Source organism: Pristis pectinata, chromosome 16, assembly GCF_009764475.1.
Source record: "Pristis pectinata isolate sPriPec2 chromosome 16, sPriPec2.1.pri, whole genome shotgun sequence".
Classification (NCBI taxonomy): domain Eukaryota; kingdom Metazoa; phylum Chordata; class Chondrichthyes; order Rhinopristiformes; family Pristidae; genus Pristis; species Pristis pectinata.
In genome coordinates, this window is record NC_067420.1 from 17,546,837 (window position 1) to 17,569,375 (window position 22,539).

General features: G+C 40.6%; 1 protein-coding gene across 6 annotated transcripts in view; it reads left to right on the plus strand.

Annotated features, from left to right (window-relative positions):
- The window catches only part of ripor3 (RIPOR family member 3), a 124,687-nt gene that overhangs the window by 44,383 nt on the left and 57,765 nt on the right, over window positions 1–22,539 (plus strand). For all 6 annotated transcript variants that reach the window (XM_052031488.1, XM_052031487.1, XM_052031485.1 and 3 more), the window contains 6 exons: window positions 8,487–8,613; window positions 14,851–15,003; window positions 16,620–16,698; window positions 17,831–17,854; window positions 18,536–18,589; window positions 21,512–21,661. In XM_052031488.1, coding sequence (XP_051887448.1) covers window positions 8,513–8,613; window positions 14,851–15,003; window positions 16,620–16,698; window positions 17,831–17,854; window positions 18,536–18,589; window positions 21,512–21,661 — 561 coding nt within the window. In that variant the 5' untranslated portion in view covers window positions 8,487–8,512. The remainder of the gene's footprint in view (window positions 1–8,486; window positions 8,614–14,850; window positions 15,004–16,619; window positions 16,699–17,830; window positions 17,855–18,535; window positions 18,590–21,511; window positions 21,662–22,539) is intronic.

Consider the following 22,539-nt stretch of genomic DNA (forward strand, 5'->3'; position numbering starts at 1 on the left):
CGACAATGCAGCAGCCAATGCAGTGGCACTCAAGCTGCCCACCTTTTGGACGCTTCGGCCCCGCGTGTGGTTCGACTAGGCCGAAGCCCAGTTCCAGCTTTGACAGATCACCCCCAACTCCATATGGTACTACCACATGGTCAGCTCCCTGGACCAGGAGACAGCCACCCAGGTTGGAGACTTCATCCAGTCTCCTCCAGAGGAAGGCAAGTACCCGGCTTTCAAGACCCTTCTCATTCGGACCTTCGGCCTCTCTCGTCATGAGCGCGCCACCCGCCTGCTTCATCTCGACAGCCTGGGGGACAGATCTCCATCGGCCCTGATGAACAAGATGCTGGCCTTGGCTGAGGGACACAAGCCCTGCCTGACATTCGAGCATGCCTTCCTTGTACAGCTGCCCGATGACATTCACCTGCTTTTGGCCAACACCGATTTCAGCAACCCACGTGAGGTAGCCACCTGGGCAGATGTCCTGTGGAAGGCCAAACGCGAGAGCAGTTCGTCCGTCGGCCAAATCGCCAGACCGCATGCCCAACACCTACCCAAACCAGTTCCTGCAGCCGAGCGACCACACCCCAGAAACGCAGACGACGACACTGATGACCAGCTGTGTTCCTACCATCAGAGGTGGGGCGCGGAGGCCCGTTGATGCCGCCCACCATACAAGTTTCAGGGAAATGCCAGGGCCAGCCGTCGTTGATGGCTGCGGCGGCTGGCCGCCAACACAGCTTCCTATTCATTTGGGACAAGCAGTACAGGCATCGTTTCCTCGTCGATACTGGAGCAGAGGTCAGTGTTTTACCCCCGACCGGCTGCGACACTCGTAGCTGGCAACAGGGACCCGCCCTCAAAGCCGCAAACGGCACAACGATACGGACTTTCGGTACCCGTACAGTCCAATTACAATTCGACGACAGCCGTTTTACCTGGAACTTTACCCTTGCCGCCGTCGCCCAGCCACTCCTGGGAGCCAACTTCCTCCGGGCCCACTGTTAGTCGACCTGCGACGGAAACGGCTAGTGCACTCCAGAACATTGAAAACTTACTCTCTGAGAGAAGCCAGCCTACCAGCCCTGTGCCTGGACTCCGTTTCCCTGTCTGGCAACGGGTTCACCAAGCTCTTAGCCGAGTTCCCATCAGTTCTGGCACCTCAGTTCAAGAATTCGATGCCCAAACACGGGGTGCAGCACCACATTACTACGACAGGGCCACCCCTTCACGCCCGAGCACGACAACTACCTTCATGCAAGCTCCGCCTGCGAAGGAGGAGTTCCGCTGCATGGAGGAGCTGGGGATCATTCGCAGGTCAGACAGCCCCTGGGCCTCCCCCCTGCACATGGTCCCCAAAGCCACCGGCGGGTGGAGGCCCTGCGGTGACTACCGCAGGCTGAATGACGCCACCACCCCAGACCGCTACCCCGTCCCTCATATCCAGGACTTCGTGGCAAACCTACACGGGGCCCACATCTTCTCTAAGGTGGACTTCGTCCGGGGGTACCACCAAATCCCGGTCCATCCTGATGACGTCCCCAAAACTGTGCTCATCACTCCGTTCGGCCTCTTTGAATTCCTTCAAATGACGTTCGGCCTTAAGAACACCGCGCAGACCCTCCAGCGGCTAATGGACGTGGTAGGCTGCGACCTGGACTTTGTGTTCATTTATTTAGATGACATCCTCATCGCCAGCCGTAACCACCAAGAACACCTTTCCCACCTCCGCTGACTGTACTCCCGCCTCAGTGATTTCGGCCTCACTATCAACCCAGCCAAGTACCAATATTGACTCAACTCTATCGATTTCCTCAGCCACAGAATCACCAGCAAGGAAGCAACACCCCTACCGGCCAAGGTAGACACTATCCGCCATTTTTCCCATCCCAACATGATCAAAGGCCTGCAGGAGTTCGTTGGGATGGTCAACTTTTACCATCGTTTCATCCCTGCAGCAGCCCGTATCATGCGCCCTTTGTTCTCGCTGATGTCTGGCAAGGGCAAGGACATCACCTGGAACGACGAGGCCGTGGCTGCCTTCATTAAGGCCAAAGAAGCCCTAGCAGATGCCGCGATGCTGGTACACCCCAGGACAGACATCCCAATCGCCCTAATGGTGGACGCATCCAACACCACAGTCGGTGGAGTACTGGAACAACTAATCGAAGGCCGTTGGCAACCCTTGGCGTTTTTCAGCAGGTACCTTAGGCCACCCAAACTCAAATACAGCGCTTTTGATTGGGAACTTCTAGCACTGTACCTGGCAATCCGGCATTTCCGGTACTTTTTAGAAGGCAGGCCTTTCACTGCCTTCACTGACCACAAGCCATTGTCTCTTGCCTTCTCTAAGATCTCTGATCCCTGGTCAGCCCGCCAGCAGCGACATTTGTCCTACATTTCCGAGTTCACAACGGATATCCAACATGTCTCCGGAAAGGACAATGTCGTTGCTGACGCGCTCTCCAGACCAACCATCCACAGCCTGTCCCTGGGTGTAGACTACGCGGCCCTGGCTGATGCACAGCAAGCCGACGACGAGCTGCCCAGCTACAGAACTGCAGTCTCAGGCCTGCAGCTCCAAGATTTCGTAGTTGGCCCAGGTCAGTGGACCCTCCTGTGCGACCTCGCAACTGGTCAGCCCCGTCCTATAGTTCCTGCAGCCTGGCGGAAACACGTTTTCGAGTCAGTACACGGGTTGGCACACCCGTCCATCAGATCGACTGTCCGAGTAGTCGCCAGCAAGTTCGTCTGGCACGGCCTGCGCAGAGAGGTCAGTGAGTGGGCCAGGACTTGTCCGCACTGCCAGACATCAAAAATCCAATGACACACCAAGGTCCCACCACAGCCGTTCGAGCCTACCTGTAGAAGGTTCGACCACATCCACGTCGACCTCGTTGGTCCCCTGCCAGTTTCAGTAGGAGCGTGGTACCTCCTTACCATCATGGACCGGTTCACAAGGTGGCCAGAGACAACCTGTCTCTCAGACATCACGACTGATTCCTGCGCCTGGGCACTGCTCACAACTTGGGTTTTGTGCTTCGGTGTTCTGGCCCACATCACTTCAGACAGAGGCGCCCAGTTTACCTCCAGCCTATGATCTGCATTAGTGAACATGCTCGGAATGCAGCTGCACACCACCACGGCCTACCACCCTCAGTCAAACGGGTTGGTAGAATGTTTCCACCGCCATCTGAAATCAGCCCTGATGGCTCGCCTGAAAGGTCCTAACTGGATCGACGAACTTCCTTGGGTCCTGCTCGGCATACGCACTGCCCCCAAGGAGGATCTCCACGCTTTGTCAGCTGAACTCGTGTATGGTGCACCCCTGGTCGTCCCAGGGGAGTTCATACCCGCCCTTAGGGGGCAAGAGGAACAACCCGCGGCAGTCCTGGAAAGACTGCATGAGAGACTCGGCAGCTTGGCACCGATCCCCACTTCACGACTTGGTCAGTCCCCATCCTGTGAGCCCAAGGAACTACGAGACTGTAAGTTCGTTTTCGTTCGCAGGGGCACGGCCCGGGCACCGTTGCTACGACTATACGAGGGGCCGTTCCAGGTCGTCAGAAATAATGGGTCCACCTTTATTTTGGACGTTGGGGGCAAGGAAGAAGTCTTCACGACAGACTGCCTCAAACCAGCCCATTTAGACCTACAACAACCAGTCGACGCAGAGGCCGATCACCTAAGCAAAGGCTAGCACAGCCCGCGAACTTTGGGGACCGTGTCGCCGGTTCTGGGGGGGGGTGGGGGGGGGGTTGTTGTGTGGCAACTCACCATCTGCGCAGGTGAACCGGCTCGGCGGTCGGGGCGCGCCTCATCAGAACGGCGGGGCCCAAGGTGGCGCTGGGCCTTCGGCTTCCCTGAGCGACGGGGGAGAACCCGTGTGCGTAAAAAGATTTCAATGACGTAACACGTACGTCATTTCCGTTTTCGGAAGGCGGGAACTGCACTGCATAAAAGGCCCGCGCAAGGCGGGTAAATAAATCAATCTTGTTCCACAGCTTGCAGACTCGTGTCTTTATTCTCACATCGCGGTAGCAACTGCTACAAATGTATCTTTAATAATACCCTAAAACAATTTCATTGCTTATTAATCACTGGTACACTACCAATCTGTGTTACATGGCTACATGAATGAATCAAAATAATGATGCCACAAGCTAGAAATATAGTTCAAGATGAAGGAGAGATTGATAGCAGGATATATATAAATATTCAATGAAAGAAATTATAGATATAAAACAATAGTTGTGAGTGTGCCAGATTGCTCATGGCATTGAAGTATCCAAATGTTTTTTGGATAAGAAAGTAGTTCTCCTGGAGTGGTGGAATGCAGCCTCTCCACCACAAACCCCATCATGTGACTTATTTCTCAGCCAACTCATCTGATGAGGCCATATTTGAAGGAAAGGTAGTTACTCTCAAGAAGGGACAAATCTTCAAACTCTGAATTGATCTGAAATTTTGGGAGTTTAAAGATTTTTTATAATTCATCTCCTTTAAATAATTATTTTTTCTATTCAATATCTGTACCAGACTAAATCTTGAAGTGCATGACTTTGTTTGCCTACCTCAGTGCTAACGACTAAGTTATACTGTGTACCAAAACATAAACAAGATCCTATATCATCTGGCATCAATTTGAACCCAGCAATATAAAACCACAAACCAGATTCCAGTTATCAACCAAAAACATTAATTATACTTCAACATGTATCAGCCAAAAAAAATCAAGATATGTAGTAAAAAACTTAGGGAGGATTTGTAAAGGGGTGGCATAGTAGTTAATGCAGCTGCCTCACAGCTCCAAGGACCTGGGCTCAGTTTCTGACCTCGGCTGCTGTCCATGTGGAGTTCGCACTTTGCAGTCACATGGGTTTCTTCTGGGTGCTTTGCTTTTCTCCCACATGCCAAAGGCATTGGTGGTACGATTAATAGTTGCATATTTCCTCATGACAATAGAAGGAGGCTGTTAAGCCCATTGAGTGTATGTCACCTCTCAGGGCAATCCCATTAACCCATTTCCTCCATTGATTTCCTTTTCTATCCTCTCTCACATGCCCCTCAACTCCCCCGATTCTCCTTCCACACACCTACATCAGGAGGAATTTGCAGTAGCCAATTAACCTATCAACCAGAACCATTGTGCCCCCTTTTGGCTACTGTGAATTACCCGTGTGTGTAGACAAGTGACAAAACAAAGGGGATGGTGGGTATTTGATGGAGATAGGGATATAAGAAGGGGGGGAATGAGACTGATGGGATTGCTGTGCTGAGAGCCAACTTGGACCTAATGGGCTGAATAGTCTCTTTCTGTGTCATAGTAAGTAAGAAAAAGGACTACCTGAAGAACCACCTGCCCCTGCATTTTTTTGCTAAATAATCAATAAAGAATCCTGAAGTCTCTTACAGGGAAACAGATGCTACCTGACCTGCTGTGTATTTCTAACATTTTCTGTTCTTATTTCAGATTTCCAAAATCTGCAGATTTTTTTTATTTTCACTGTTTGTGCCAATCATGTCTTATGCCCTATTTTTTATAATGCAGTACTGAGATGCATCTTCCAAAGATATTTAGAAATCTAGTATCAGGTGATTTCACATTATGACTTATAAAAGAGTGGAACAATATGTTGGTTTCTGTGTTTGTGTTTGAAACCATGTTCCATATACTGCTCCAGAATCATAACATGGATCATCATTCTATTCCTTTCACTGAACTTTTGTGTTTAGCATCTTGAGCCTTTGAGCATGTGGCTAGGATTGATAAAAGAAGAGATCTGTGCTAGATCCTTAAAAGTAGAAAGGAGATTTGCTGAATTAAAAAGAATGGAATGGCAGATATAAGGAAAAATATTCTGATGCATTTTCGTGCTTATTTGCAAGATGTGATCCTTTTTGTAAATGTTTTTTTTACCAGTGAAATGTAGCATTTATATTTTTGATATTTATAAGTATTTTGTCTGTGAGTTTGGAGCCATTCAAGGAAAAGCAACCATTTCAGCATAGTTTAAACAGCACTGACAGATTGAAATTGTGCCAAATATAAATCCTTCAGTTGTAAAGATGAATGCCATCTGTTTTGTTATGGGTGTTATGTTTCTGGCTGTGGTTGCTTTCAATTGTTTTTGATCAATTCTACCCAGTGAAGATGGACACTGACTGGTCAGCAACTAGAATGAAGGCATAATGGTGTATTTTAAGGAGATGAGTGCCTGGAAATTCACCTGTGCCTCCACTGCCATATTAATTGGTTTCTGCCTGCCCACCAATGGTTGTAGGCTGGAGGACTGAAATTTGGAAGTACCCAGGCCAAGGTGTCAAATGCTATTAAATCAGCCTTACATGAGGAAAGGCCTTTCCTAAGTGTGCTGACCAATCCAGTAGCCACCTAATTAGACTACTCTTAACCTCGGCAAAGTGATGGAAGCTGTTATCAATGATGTTAATGATTGGCAGTTCCTCACTCTTACTCACTGAGAAACTGTTTGGGTTTCATTAGGAACCCTCATCTCCAGTTCTCAGACTTGATCCAAACATGGTTAAAAGATTTAAACTCTATAGAGGTGAGGCGAGTATGACAGTACATTTGATCATATGCGACAACAAGGATCCCTGGTACAGCTGAAGTCAAAAGGCATCAATAGACAAACATTCCAATGGTTGGAGAAAGAAAGACAATTGTGGTTGTTGGAAGTAAATCATCTTAGGCCCAGCATATCACTGCAGGAGTTCCCAGGCATTGTCCTAAGCCTAACCATCTTCATGTACTTCAAGGATGACCTTCCTTCAACCATAACATCAGCAACTGGGAAGTTTGCTGATAACTGCACAATGTTCAATTCCATTTGCAACTCTTCAAGTGAAGCAGTCCATGCCTGCATGCAGCAAGACCCAGATAACATTTTGGGTATGGGATCATAAATGACAAATCACATTCAAATCACAAAAATGTAAGGCGATGATAATCTCCAACAAGAGACTGTCTAATCACAAATCCTTTGATATTCAATGGTATTATCTTGCTGAGCCCCCACCATCAATATCCTGGGAATCAGAAGTTCAACTGGACCAGCTACTAAATATCTTGGCTACAAGATCAGTTCAGAGGCTATATATCCTGTGATGAGTGACCCACTTCATGACATCCCAAAGCTTTTCGACCATCTGCATGGCCCAAGTCAGGAGCATGGTAGAATACTCTCAAGGACCCTGACAGTAACTAGGAAAAAATGGTCCACTTGATTGGCACCCCATCCACCTCAACATTCATTCCCTCTATTACTGGCATTTCATGACTGCAGTGTGTGCTTCTACAAAATGCACTGCAAGTACTTGCTTAGACTACTCTGATTGCACCTCTCACATCCATAACCTCTACTATTGAGAAGAACAAGAGTACTGGAACACGTACCACCTGCAGGTTTCCCTCTAGGTTGCACACCATCCTGACTTTGAAATATATCAGCAGTCCTTCATCAACAGTGAGTCTAAATCCCGGAACACCCTATCCAACAGTACTTAGCCAGGACTACATCAGTTCAAGAAGGTGTTTCACCCCCACTTTTTCAAGGGTAATCTTGCCAGTGGCATTCCGATCCCAGAAATGAGTAAGTGTGAGGTGAAACGGAAGCATCCTGCAATTGGGCCGAGTGCCATCATCTTAGTCAGAATGCAGTACTTATAAAATCTGGTGTTCTTTTATTCTTTCCACCACATGTTAGCACACAAATGTGCTGCTTACTTGTAACATGTTATTTCATGTAATGGTGATTGTACTGCTGGAACATCCAGATTTTTATTGAAGCCAAATAGTTTAGAGCAAAATGGAATTTTTCTCCATATTTAACAAATCTTAGAACCATTTATTTAAATGAATGCCCGATTAAACTCCTTAAACAAGAAATTGTTTACTTTGGTAGGTTGCAGAAACAACAAAATGGTCAAGTTCTCAAATATTAAAAAAGTGTGTGTTAATAGACATTATCTTCACACTATCACTAGTTTCTTTACCGCACTTTAGGTGGAGTACATCTGTGACTATTGTTGTTTTCTGAAGGAGAAAATACTTATAGAAATAAAAGTAGTCCATCTTAATATTGCAGTTTGATAGGAAATGGTTAGTTTATAGAATCTTTCGATATTTCCACATTAAGAAGCTCCATTACATAGAAATTAATGTTGATTCAGTAATGGTATTGCATGTGATAGTTGTAGTGTCCAGAGGCATCACATGTCCTTGAATCACTATGGGTTTCTGTCTTCAGTGATTCTTCAGATGTTTCTGTTAAAATACCATATTATGAGATGTTCATACAGTATGTTCTTTCCTACTTTTGAGAGAAGCAGAAATATCTTAACATAAAAATAAGCAATTTTGCTAATGTAATTTTCTTTAAAGCTTCACCATTTCAAAGATTCCTTCTTTTGTCCATGGGAATAGGTATTATTTTGTGCTGCCTCATATTTGATGCATTTTTCTTACCTATCAATAGGACCCACACCCAAGTGTCCAGGGACAATGTCTGTGAAACTGCACTTTGCCTCTCCTGCTGATTCTAGTGGACTCAATCGCAGCCGTTCATTTACTGCATTTGGATCAATGCCAAGCAGAAGATCCCAGTAAGTATAATCGAATATTATAGAACAGCTAATAAGCATATTGAGCTTGAAACCGTGTAACATCAAAGTGGCATTGCAGAGGGTTACCAGACCAGTTTTGTATGAGGTCCAACATGAGGTTAATTGCACACAAGGCCCAAGGTGTTATGTAACTGAACTGACTAAGCATGCTTAAAGGCCCTTTGTCCAATATCCCCCTTCATTCCAGAGAGTGGAGTGCAGAGGAAGTTGGGTGAGAAGAGGCTTGAGAGGAGATTGCACAGAGGCATTCTGTTAGAGGTGAAAGGCAAAGGAGATGGTCAGAGAATCGACGAGGTTGGGATGGATGGTGGCTGAGGCAAATTATAGTGGGGTCAAAGCAAGATTGCAAAGAGAACAGTTAGGTTCAGATGGGGAAATGACTGATCAGAATTGAGAACATCAGGACGAAAGGGCATGTTAGTGGGGAGGTGCTTAATGATGGTGAGAACATAGATTAAGTTAAAGAAGAATCTACTTGGAAGAAGATAAATAATTCAATTTCCCAGCAGTGACCAAGTAAGGTTAGGCTTCTTGTAAATAACTCTGTAGCAGGCCTGTTAGTTAAGGCAATCTTCAGTGTGTGAGCCATTCTCAGGCATTATAAATGGTGAACAATTTTGTGCATGTGATGTTAAAATGAGCATTACATTCTACTTAATTCGACTGCACATGCCTAGTGACCTCCATGCTCGATAGGCTAGGAACAAAAATCTGGAAGTGCATCACCATCTGGTTTTGGCATAAACTTTTAGTAATAGTGCAATAAACCTTGCAGTCATTGAAAAGACAAATACTGCAGATAATGAAATCTGAAATAAAAACAGAACATGAAGTGATGTCAGGTTTGAAACAAGTATTGTTCAGGGCACATAATTCTGTGAAAAGGTTTGGGCTGCCCTTTATGGAAAGTACATTGAAGCTAGTCTACAAGGATATATCTGTCACTGAATTTTCACAACTTACAAAGAGAAATTGCTCAAACTAGGGTTGTATTTCTGCAATATGGAAGATTAAGGGATCACTTAGATGCTTGTAAGTGTTTTTTTTAATTTTCAGCAATTTGATTATTTTTTAAATAATTTTGAATATTTCTGGATGTCAAAGATATTCACGAACATTAAAAACTTCTTGAAAGTTTTGACAATCAACTAAGTCAGAGGCAGGGCTTAGCTGACTGTGAGAAGGTTTTTTTTCTCAGTGCCTGGCTTGTTTTGTGTATACCACGTGATGGGAGTAATGTCTGTGCTTTGCTTTGCCAACGAAGATCAGATGGCTTCTGCAAGGAAGTTTTCACTGGGGATCTGAATAAAATAAATGCAGGCTTAGCAAATATGTGAGAGGCAAGCATGGGCGGTTTGCCAGTGCCAGGAATTTCTGGACTAACATTCTTGTTTAAAACAGTAAAGGTCCTTCTTAAAGCAAAATGTTGTTATTTGTTGCTCAGACGTAACTCAAACCAATGGAATACAGTTCATCACAGAACAATAAATTTATGGGCTCCCTGCTAGATATAGCATTGGCTAGTCACAAATTCCTGAGTATGTCCACTAAATAGTTTAAAATGAGGTTGTCTGATTGACTGATGAGTACATATAATTCCCACATCACTCCACTTATGCTGACACAACTACTGAAGAAGCAGCAGATGATATACTGTAAATAAACTTATTTTCATTCTCTAAAGGGGATTCTTTTACTACACCTATTAACTTGAATCCTTTGCAAAACGTGTTTTCTCACAGATTAAAAAAATTGAACTTGTTTTCCATAGCTTTGGGTTTACAATTGAATATGATGAAAATTTCATTACATGATATTTCAGAAACACACAATACTTAGTTGCAATGACATAATAGCAGAATGATATAGACATGGCAGGCCATGCCATTTCTATCGGTTGATGAGTATCTAGTTTGCCTGCTGTCAGTCACGTTACAGGCACCTAACTATGAGCATTTCATATACGCATCACTTAAATTGCTTGAGGGCATAATCTGATATTGAGCTAAACTCGAGCAAGTGTTAAAATTACAGGATACGACGTCTAGGTTTAATTGCAGCTAATGTGATCTGTTACTGCTTAATCTTACACAATGCAAAACAACTTTATATAATGGCTGACTGAGAGGCAGTAACAAGCTTTACTTTAATACCCTTACATATTTCAGCTGGTGAGGAATTTGCCCTCTGGCATTGAAAGAATCAACAAATAATTCTGGTTCTTGGGCATTATCTGAACTGTATAGATTTCATTATAACTTCAATATTAAAATCCCTGTTAGCTGTGTTACATGATAAAATATTAGCTTGTGTATATTAAATTATATATTGATATTAAATTGGTTATTTTAAATGAAAAATATATTTATCATGACTAAGCTCTAGGACAAGAAGGATAAGCTTACACTTATTTACTCTTTTCATCTCATTTTAAAGTATAACTTTTGTGATGCAGGAGCCATTGCAATGTTATATGTGTTAGCATCACACTTGCTGATCAATATTAACTCCCAGTCTAGCAATACCTCAAACCGCACAGTATCACCACTCCCTGTCACCAAGCAAATATCACTGTTTTTGCAGATTAATCAGGAATGGCAGTGTAAAACTGGTAGTGTTTCATCCAAGTGGAAACAAAAATTATGATGTATCACAAAAGTCGTCATGAATAAATACATTTTCCACTGCAAGTACCATGCTCCATATTTCCTTATGACAAAGAAGGAGGCCATTTAGCTCATTGATCCTATGCTGGTTCTCAGAACAACCCCATCATTTCCATTTCCCCACTTATTTCACTGTAAACTATTCTGTCACACATGCCTATTAACAACTTCCTGATTCACCCCCCCAGTCACTTACATGAGGAGTAATTTACACTAGCAATTAACCTAACAACCAGCATGCATTTAGGATGGGGGAGGAAACTGGAGCACCCCAGCAAAATGCACCCAGTCACTGGGAGAGTGTACAACACCACACAGGCAGTATCGGAGATCAGAATCAAATCCAGGTTACTGGAGCTGTGAGACAGCTGCCCTATGCAGCGCCACTGAGTTGCCAAAGTATCGTGAACCTAGAAGTTCAATAACCAAGGTGCCTGCATTTTATGAGCCGTGGAATGAATTTGAGTACAAAATCATGATGCATATTTGCAAATTGATAGTGGGTTTTTGAGTGCATGACAAGGCTCCGGAGGCTGCTAGATGTGAAGTAGTAATGCCAAATGGTGTGCCATATATGTTTGGTTTGGCTTTTGCGAACTTGGAGAATATGTACGCATTGAAGAAGCTGAATGGACCTCAAATGGGAAAAGACAGATCTTAACAGGACGATGAAGGCCTGCTCAAGTCTAAATTATAGACTCATCCTTATCTGAACCACTACCAGGTAGTGCAGAGCAAAAGTCAACAGTGATATCCTCACTGATGAATTTAATGTGATATGTTCAAAGTAAGCCCATCTTCTTTCTTTGGACATGCTCAACTACATCTTTGCTTTCCCCAGGTGTCCACATCTGCTGCCGCAATCGATTGTCTAAGGTCAGGGTACACCTGGTCCATCTCCCATATGCCATTTCTGATTCAGACAATCCATTTCAGCCTCACTACTTGAGATAGGGGTTGCACTTTAAGAGCTCCAGCCAACTAAGTTCACAATTCTCAAGCAACTCTTAAAAAAAAAATGTGGTAACTCTGCATAACCGTGTGGAAATTGTGCCTCTGGTTAATGAGTCCTTGCACATTGTGCTCTTAAAGAAATAGCTCCCCATTGCCCTGCAAGCATCTAGCCAAGGTCCAGTCCACAGTGCCTTCTTACCCTATGTGTCCACATGCAATTCAATTCGAGCTCCATGGTCTTTATATTCAGCAAATGGAGATAGGCAGGGCAAATGCAGCCCTGTGATCAGCTGGCAGGGTTTTTACTAAGTTTTTTCAACTACCTCCACTATAATGCAATGTAGTTAATGTATCTCCAGTAGATCTGAATAAATGTGGGTGAGAGATTGCTACCATTCATGTGGGAGAATAATTTTCTTGGAGGCTGCCAGAAAAAAATTGTTGGAACACTGGAGTGATAGATGTAAGAGCCAAAGGACAATCCAGTTTATAAAACTGTTTTGATTCTGAAAAACAAGTTTGTTTACTTTTACTTGTTTTAAAAAATTCCTGAATTCCTCTAATGTTTATTATTATATTTGATATTTTGCGCAGATGCACAGATTTTATTTAAAGCAGAAACATATCAGCAGAGCATGAGATTTATGAGACATGTTTTTTTAACAGTTTAATAGGAATTATAAGATTGTTGGGAAATTTTTAGATGTGATGCAGAGACTCCAGTCCTGAAAGAAATGATTCATGAGTTTGAAATGTTACCATTTGGGTCCTAAGTTTCCTTCACTGTGTTCAAAATATGCATATGGTTCCAATCGGATATCAAATCCACAATTACATTCTGTAAAATGTCAACTGTGAAAAATGATAAACATTAGAGGAATCCAGGCCATCAAAAACATACATAAAATTCAATTCTTATATTTACATATTTAAAAAATTTCTTGGTTCTTCATATTATATTTGGGGATTCTTTTTGAGTATCGCACAACAGTGAAGAATAAGATGAATGCAGACAGGAAAGGAAAGGGAAAGTGCAAAACAGAAACAAAAGAATGACTAACAATATGTAACAGTGGTTACAGCAATTTGATTAAGGAGACGAGATGATTTCAGAAAAAAATAAGAACGATGGATTAATTTAATAGCTATTAGATTACTGCTTTGGATTAATAATCAAGATTACATTCAAGGTATTCAAAAGAAATATATGCACTCAATACATTTTAAGAGGTGGGTATATCAAGTTTGGGACTTGTTTCCAGGTATTCAGCAGATGCAATAGTCAGTGCATATTGTTGAAATGGCACTAAAATTTGTTCCAAACAATTAATGCTGATACTTAATCTGAAACCTAAATAGTAGAAGTCAAAAATATTTCAAAGATGGGTAGTTTTAGTGAATTCTTTTTTAAGTCAATAACAAAACTGTCCTGCTTTTTCTCTGATGGAATAGGTCCTTTGTGGCCTGTACAATGCAAGATAAGCAATGAATTCACGACATTTGCCACTTTTCTGAAGCATACACATCTAAACGTGGATTGTCCCAAGGCTCTTCTATGCTCTAATCATGCTTTTAAATGGATGTAGCTAAGCCATCCCATGAATCTCTTTTACTGTGAAAATAGTGCCGTTTTATCAAGAAAGTTTGGTTCAAAATGAATAGAAATTTTTAGATTGACAAAGAAGTTGGGGGGGGGGGAGGTGGGAGAATATCAGAGAGAATGAAGAGGCAGAGCTCTGACTTGAGATAGGAGAGAGCAAAGAAGGAAAATGCAAGGATTTGTCCAAACAGGAAGTAAAGAAGAACGCATTCTCCATTTCATTCAAATGTTTTTCCAATAGATTTGACTGCAGGCTCAAAAACTCTGGCATTGTAGTTTGTACCTATTTCACTTAAAAATTGAAAAATTAAAAGTAAATAATGGTATCTATCCAATTCAACCAGATTAAAGCTGTAGATTGTTTGCCTGCAGGAGATAATAAACAAATACCATATTTTTGTAGTTTACACAATGTGTAATTTTGTGACTGAGTGCAGAAAGATATGTATAACATTCAGGTCTGGGCTGATAGATGGCAAGTGACATTTAAACCAACAAGTACCAAAGCAAGCAAGAAAGACATGCCATCCACCTAGATGGCATTACCATCATCAAGTCCCCAGAAGTCAACAACCTGGAAGTCACCATTGATCAGAACATGAACTAGACCCACCACACAGATACTGAAGATACAAATGTAGGTCAGAAACTGGGTGTTCAGCTATGAGTGACTCTCCTTCTGATTCCCCAAAACTGTTCTTCTACATTCAAAGCACATGTCAAGATGTGATGGCAACTACCCACTTGTCTGGATAAGTGCTTTGGGCACATCTCAGGCAATTAGGAATGAACAATAATTTTTTTTCCATTAATGTCCACATGAATAAATTAAAAATAAGTTAACACTGAACTCTGTATTACTTCATTTTTACAAATCCTAGGAGAAACCTTCCTTGCTAATGTTCCATTCTGGATACGTGAGGTCGTTATGATTTGAAAACTACTGATAAGGTGATATTCACGGTGAATTACCAATGCCACTATTTTCTTTTGCAGGGGTTCCTTTGTTGGTAGAAGTTCTCCATTGACAAGAATCTCCTCAGTAAAATCAACAAAGAAGCTTGTAACCTCACAAAAAAACTCTAGCATCTTGGAGCCACAGCCAATCCGTGTGGAGAAAATATGCAAGTCATTGCAGAAAGGCCTAAAGTGAGAATCTTTATTAAATTTGCTACAATGTAAAGTGCTATTTACTCAATTCAGCATTACTAAGCTATCCACACTATAGTGCAATCTGGTAAAATTAGGCAAGGTGCTAACTTTTGAGGTTAACAATCACTTCATATCAATTGTTAGTGCCCAAGTAACAATTTGGGGATACAGTCTTCCTATCAATGTTTGTTGACCAATGTCAGCATAAACTGAACTCCTCTCACCCTAGTTCTCCTCCTCTATTATACATCTCACTACCTTCTCTATGTTCACCAAATATAAATGGCATCTGCTGCAGCCTCTGAATAATATCTCTGGTAATTCTCATGAATTCCTCCCTACAGTGGATCATGACTGGATCATGACTCCAATTCCTGTCAATAGGCTAGAGAGGCACAAAGAGGACAATGAGACTTGTTTTAGCCCATTAGCACCAGGAATGAGCAGGACTGAAATGTGCAAGCAGAGACACTAAGAAATATGTGGCCACTTAGAATACCAGTATTAACTGAATTGCAGAGTGCAAAGAAAACCTTGTTGTCGGAGGAGAAAAAAATTAGCGAATGGGAAAGTGTTGGGCATTGATTACAAGCAGGTTATTGTTAAGGTACTCTTTGGGTAGATTGTAGTTGGATTGATGTCAAATATGTAAATATCAACAAAAATTGAAAAGTGTAAAATGGCTTAATTGTTATGCAGGAAATGTGGCACCTGCTTTATACATTGTAAGCTCCCAAAGAGTAATGACATAATGATCAGATAAGCTTTTTTAATAATCTTAGTTAAAGAATAAATATTGCTGATGAGATGGTTTTTCTTCAAAATTGTCCTGGTGGATCTTTTACATCTACTCGAAAGCACAGATAAGGCCTTAGTTTAACACCTCACACAAAAGGCAACATCTCTGATAATGCACTAAGTTGTCCGTGCATATTTTACTTCTGGAGGGTGTCCTGAACCCACAGCCTTTTGACACAACCAAATCTACAATCAAGTGTTACTGTTTACCAAGTACAGGCCATCCCTGAATAATGAACAGATTCTGTTTTTACAGAAATCAATTTTGTTCATAAATCAGAAAATACGTAAAAATCATCCGATAACGTAACCATACTTTCACACTATTATAATGAATGGCATCAAAACCACATAAGACTGATAAGAAAGTACAATTACTAAAAGTGGAGAGAGAGAGGAAACTATTTCTGCTATTTGGAGGAATGAACATAGTACACACATCAGACTTTTGAATTTAATATTATGGGAGCTCATTCATATGTGTGGGTGTCTATAAATCGGACATTCATAACCTGGGGATGGCCAGTAGATACTTCTTACAAAATCAGGCAAATGTAACAGTAACAGTTGAACCATAACTGATTTGCTGACAAAGCAACTGTGGCTGAAGCTTTTAACATGTGGTCTTAAAAGTCCAGTCTGCCCATTGCAAAGTCACCTATCTGCTCATAATTTAGTGTTTGCAGCTCTTATAGGAACCAAGTTTTTCTGGAAGTCACCCATGCAGAGATCAGATCCATGAGACAGACACAAAGCATCATCTTTAAAAAAATGTTACATTTTTGTGGATTAATAGTTACTTTATTTTATTGCAGCAACTGTCTTGAATCACGCCAAAACGAGTTGGATTTGCTGACCATGCAACAGAAAGACACGAAAAGAAACTCCAGATTGGTATGCAATGTAAAGCAAAATTGCTATTCATTTAATACGGCCTTTGAGCAGAACAGCCAGCCCTATGCTGCACTTTTCTATCATTTTGGTTATCTGATTTTTGAACGCACATTTTGTTTTCAGAAAACTAATGCAGTGTAAAGTATGCATCACATGATTATTTTATGCTCAGGATGCAGGCTTCATTGGCAAGGCCGGTATTTGGGGAAGGGAGGTGGGGCCTGGATGGTAGAGTGGTGTATTTAATACAGCTCATGTTCAACAAGGATAAATCAGTCACAAGCCTTAAAACAAAGTTAAAGAGCTAGTTTCAAAATTTGGTAGTCTAGAATTTTGTAATTACCCTTGGTTTCATTGCCAGAAAACAGAATATGAAACTCAAAGTAAAGTATTACTTGTTATTATAGAAGGAATATCCAGGTGGTTTAAATCACTAATACTGTAATGGTTCATGGGCTGGCATAAAGTTTCTTTGCATAATAACAGTTAAAATATAGGCTAAAATACATATTAAAATGGCCACAAATAATTTTTAATCTATGTTTTTGCATTGTAGTTCTGAATGATTATTATTCTTTATAACATTGCTTCTTTCAACAAATTTGCTTGTTACATCATTATTTTGTAGACCTAGTTCCAGTCCATTAATCATAAATATTAGGAATGCTATCCATTGTCATCAATCCCATTGCAATGTACTTACTCTCATGACTGGAGGCATGTGTGGGATAAAGAGGTAGGAGGATTGTTGGTCCCTTGGTAATCATTTTATCACATTGAGGACTCACATGCATGGTAATAATATATACTGTATGTGTTTCATGTCCCCCTAAATTTAAAATGCTGAATATGTCCCTTCTTGTGACTGACTCCATCCAATTAGCCACTGCCGTGTGCTGAATTCAACTGTTCATAATCTTGGAAACCAACAGAGGTTCTGGGCCTCTAGAACATAAAAGTTTCATACTACAACACCAATAATACAATATTGGATAGAATGGGAATCATTCCACTTCACTATGCTTTGGGTTATGTGTCTGTAACACATCAAATGAAGTGTTTTTTGAAAGGAATTTATTCAAACTTAAGAAAATAAAACACTAATACATTTTCCCTATGCTTATTATCTCAGGCTTTTTTATATGATCTAGATAAGGTAAGCATATTTTCAATTCATATGGGGGGTGGGTGGGGGGTGATTTTGAATCCAAGTAGAATAGCCCACAAGGCTGATAGAACTGCTCAATTTGTCTGAAGCTAATGTCGGGAAGTGTACAATATTCTGAGATTTAGATAGAAGCTGCAACACATAGCTCTGGCCTAGGTTGGTGGATGCAGAGTCTTCTCCTGAAGGAGGCTGAACATTGTTTATTAGCAATTGCAATATTTTCTTGTGAAGCCAGGAAAAGCACTCCAAAATCTCCTGCCCCACACAAATTACCACATTGAAATCTTTTAGTGCTCTTGCTTGAGCTGCTACTAGTGAAGTCTTGAGGATTGATTGGTAAGATCACTCACTGTGTGAAAACTGCAGTCACCACAACTTGTGTAAAACTTTGCTTTGTTTATTTAGTAATTACCTTCTTGAAAATTGTGGGTGCTGCTGGTCAACTTACCCGAACATTAAATCAGGGAGTCTTGTGCATTAGTGGCCCTTCCAAAAGTCCTTTCCCATCCCTGATTTTCAACTGCCTGCATTCAATTTTATGAACACACCGATAGGTAATGAAAGGAAGAGTTCTTGATTGCAGAACTGTAACATAAAAATTGTGTTATTTCTGCAGATATTAGTATTAATTATTTGTTTTGATCACTAATGAAAGCAATCGTATTTCAGCAAATTAGAACTACAGAGAGATACATCAGGAAATTGGAATTTCACATCAGCAGGGTAAGATTTTGCAGATTTCCAATAAAGGAATTGTTTTTTTTCTAATTAAAAGAAGGCAATTTAAATAGCGTCACATGGATAATAAAAACAGCTGTTTTGGATAACCCATTTGGCTTTCTCCTAAATTCTGTTTTACATTTGGTGAAATAAAATGCATTGAGGGCTTGATTCAACTTGATAAATCATAAATCACTTGAGTTAATTAAGTTAGGTGCAGAGTTTTAATATATGTAAGGTAGCTAAAGTTTTTGTTACATAACAACTTGGAAAACAATGATAAACTATTAAATATACTATTCAGTTGTTTTGTATTGGGCTTGTAATTTAGAATCTGTTTTTTGTTAACTTGTTTAAAATCACATTTTGAAATGTTTTGCTGGGTTGATTTTCTGTGACGTCCAAGAACAGCCTGTGCTGTCACAATATTAGCATGGAAACCATGCCACCAAGTACTTATTCAAGCTTGAACATTTACAATGGAGTTTTTATATCATTAAAGTTAAATATAAAATAGCATGGATGCTAAGTGGTACAATATTACTTTGTTGCCTTTGGAAGCTTCAGTTCCAAATAGTCACAGTGAAAAATATGAATAGCCCAGAATAGAACTTACTGACTTAGGTGTTCATAATACTAAGAAAAGCTTCCTGACATGGTACACTTGTAATGACTACAACATGATTAACTCCTAACGTCCTCCAAAATATATTAGCAAACCATACTTACACAAAAATAGTCACCAGAATGCAGCTCAACATCACCTCCTCAGGGGAACTAGAGATTGGCAATGAATTCAAATCACCTGTGTCCAAAGGACAAACAATATGTAAACAAATTTTTAACAGTGTTCCATCCAAACTACTTGGTTATTTCCCAGAATGATTATCATGATTTACTTTCTGCAAATAATGTTTCTAATGTATTTAAAATACAAATTTAACACTTTTACTATTGATATATATGTGATAAAAGTTCATTAGCTAAGGGTTCATCTGTCCATGTAATATAATTGCTTCAAAAATCCAAAAAAAATCAGACTGCCAGCATCTGCATAAACACAAAAAATACTGAGTGTTTCAGGCCAATGACCCCTCATCAGAACTGGAAAGTGAGTAAACAAGCCTGCTTTTTATGGCAGAGAGGGAAAGGAAGGACAGAAAAAAAGTGAATCCCGGTGATAAGGTGGAGGACAAGATTGTCCAGGTGACATAATTGCTTTCAGTAACATCTAGTAAAGTTTCACTAATCCATCTGAGGCAGTGTATACAGAGGGAGGTGAATGAGGGCAGTGGGAGAGAAAATAAAAAACCCAACAACATGCTGGAACTGTGAGATGCAGAACGCAGCAGTTGCTGGAAAACTGAGATAAAAGACAATGCTGGAAATGCTCAGCAGATCAGGTAGCATTTGTACAGCGAGAAAAATTAAATTAAAGTTAGAGGTGGATTACCTTGCATCAGAACTGGTGAACTCATACACAAACAGGAAAGGCTGATTATCTAAATTTGTTGAATTCAATATTGAGTATCAAGGATCACAATTTGGTACTTGTCCTGACTTTATTTTACTCCTGTCCAAGTATCTTTTTGACCTTCACCAGCCTCCCTTCTTTCCTTCCTAAGCTACCTTACACTAGTTAAAGCCTACATGCCACAAAGGGGATACTTCTAAATAAAAGTATGCTGCCATAAGTACATCAAACCATTTTAAACTTCTACTGCCTGGACTGCTCTGGAGGGCACTACTGCAGAAAAAGTGACAACATTTATAAAAGCGTTCACAACCTGATGTTTTTCTTTCATTCACAAAACGTAGATATAACTGGCAGCACTGATGTTATTGCCCATTCCTAATTATCCTTGAATAGGTGATGGCTTGCAAGACCATCACTGGGCAGTTTAAGAGTATTGCTGTGGGTCTGAAAAGGATAAGAATAGCAGATTTCCTTCCCTAAGGGACATTAGTGTACCAGAGGGTTTTTATGCCAGTCCAGTTATCTCATGGTCACTGTTACTTAGAGTGGCTTTTTTATTCCTGTAATATTTAATAATCTGAATTTATTTTCTCCAGTTGACATTATGAAATTTCAAATCTCTGGATTGTTGGTCAAACCTCTAGATTACTAGTCCAATACCGTAAACTTCATGCTGCCATACAGCCAATCTGCTCTCATCTGCTTTCTGCGATCTCTTCCATGACCTTGCCAAGGGTTAGACAGTTGAGAGTTAATCACACATCACAAACCAATGCTGGTTTTCCAGAGATATTCACTTTAGTACCCAGCTACTCTCTATTTACTTTATCAAATGTCCTTATAATTTTGAATTTGTCCATTAAATCTCCATTGAACTTCTTTCCAAGAGCAACTTCATCTTCTGTAGCAGTTAACGTAACACTATTACAGCACCAGCGATCGGGGTTCAATTCCCGCTGCTGTCTGTAAGGAATTTGTATGCTCTCCCGTGACTGTGTGGGTTTCCTCTGGGTGCTCCGGTTTCCTCCCACATTCCAAAGGTGTACTGGGTGTAATTGGGCGGTGTGGGATCATTGGGCTGGGATGGCCTGTAACCGTGCTGTATAAGTAAAGTTTTACTCAGCAAGTTGTTGTAATCTGGACAATACTATATGAAAGGCTGACTAAAGTAGATTCAATAGTAATTTTAAAAAGACTATTAGATATATATTTGAAAGTACAAAATAAATTATAGGGCAATAGGTAAAGCAAATGGAATTGGGATTAATTGATCAGTTATTTCCAAAAAAAGCTGTACAATTCTATACTCTTTGCATAATGGAGATTTTTGCATAATTTAAGATTTTTAAATATGTCCAAAGCTTTGAGAAGTGGTTTCATAGAATTTAGTTTATGGAAGCCAGTTTATGAAATCTTTAATCTTACTGTTGTGGTCAACTATCCTCCAGATAGAAGAACTACATGAGTCCTATTTCATCCAATGGCGTCTACGCAATGGGGCAAACAACATGAGAAGAGCTTACTCAGTATCACCTTCTACCAAAGGATCACGGGAAACACTGCTGGAGATTAATAGGAACTACAGGTTATGTACAGAGGTATTCCATCTGTGTATTTTTTAACTTCATTGCTATTTTTATTTGGTAAATCTGACCATAGTTTAAAAAAAGGCTCTAATTTATCTATTTATAAAGCAGACTGCAATGGCATTAAACTTTGGATTAGTAATAAATCTAATGCTCTATTTTAGTTTGAAGCATTTTTTTCCAGTTCCACTTATTTAAAATAAGCTCTTTAGGAAAGCCAATTTAAAACAATTTACCTGCTAGTTTATTTTAAGTGTCAATAAAAAAATTCTGACATATAAATTACTGACACATTAAACTTAAAATCTGAACACTGAAATAAAAACAGAAGATGCTGGAAACACTCAGCAGGCCAGGCAGCATCTGTGGAAACAGAGTTAATATTTAAGATCAAAGTCCCTTCATCACAAGTGGGCAAATAATTAATGAATATTTGTGAAAAAAGCAGTTAATGGGCTTCATCAAGTGAGATCTTTACTTTCTAAGTAAGCAGACTGAATTTCAGAATCCAAAACCATTTAAATGGTTTCAAAATTAGCTAGTTACAAGTTATCCTCAAATGATCCATCGGGTGACTCCTGGTTTTGAATTTGTTGATTTGGCAAATATTTTATTCAAGGACCTGTTGCAGGAAACTTCAGTCATGTAGAAGGCCTCATGCATCATATATCAGAATTTTACCCAACACATGAAGTATATGAATATAATCCCTTTTGGGTGTTAATTGTCAAGTAGCAATGACTATCCTCATTGAGATTAAACCAGGCAAAAGCATGGGACATTATTCCTGCCATGTTGACACTTAAGATGTGGGTAGAGGGGTTTTCACATACATGATATCAAGAATAACTTTATAACACCCATAGATTTGAACAATCTTATAGGATTTA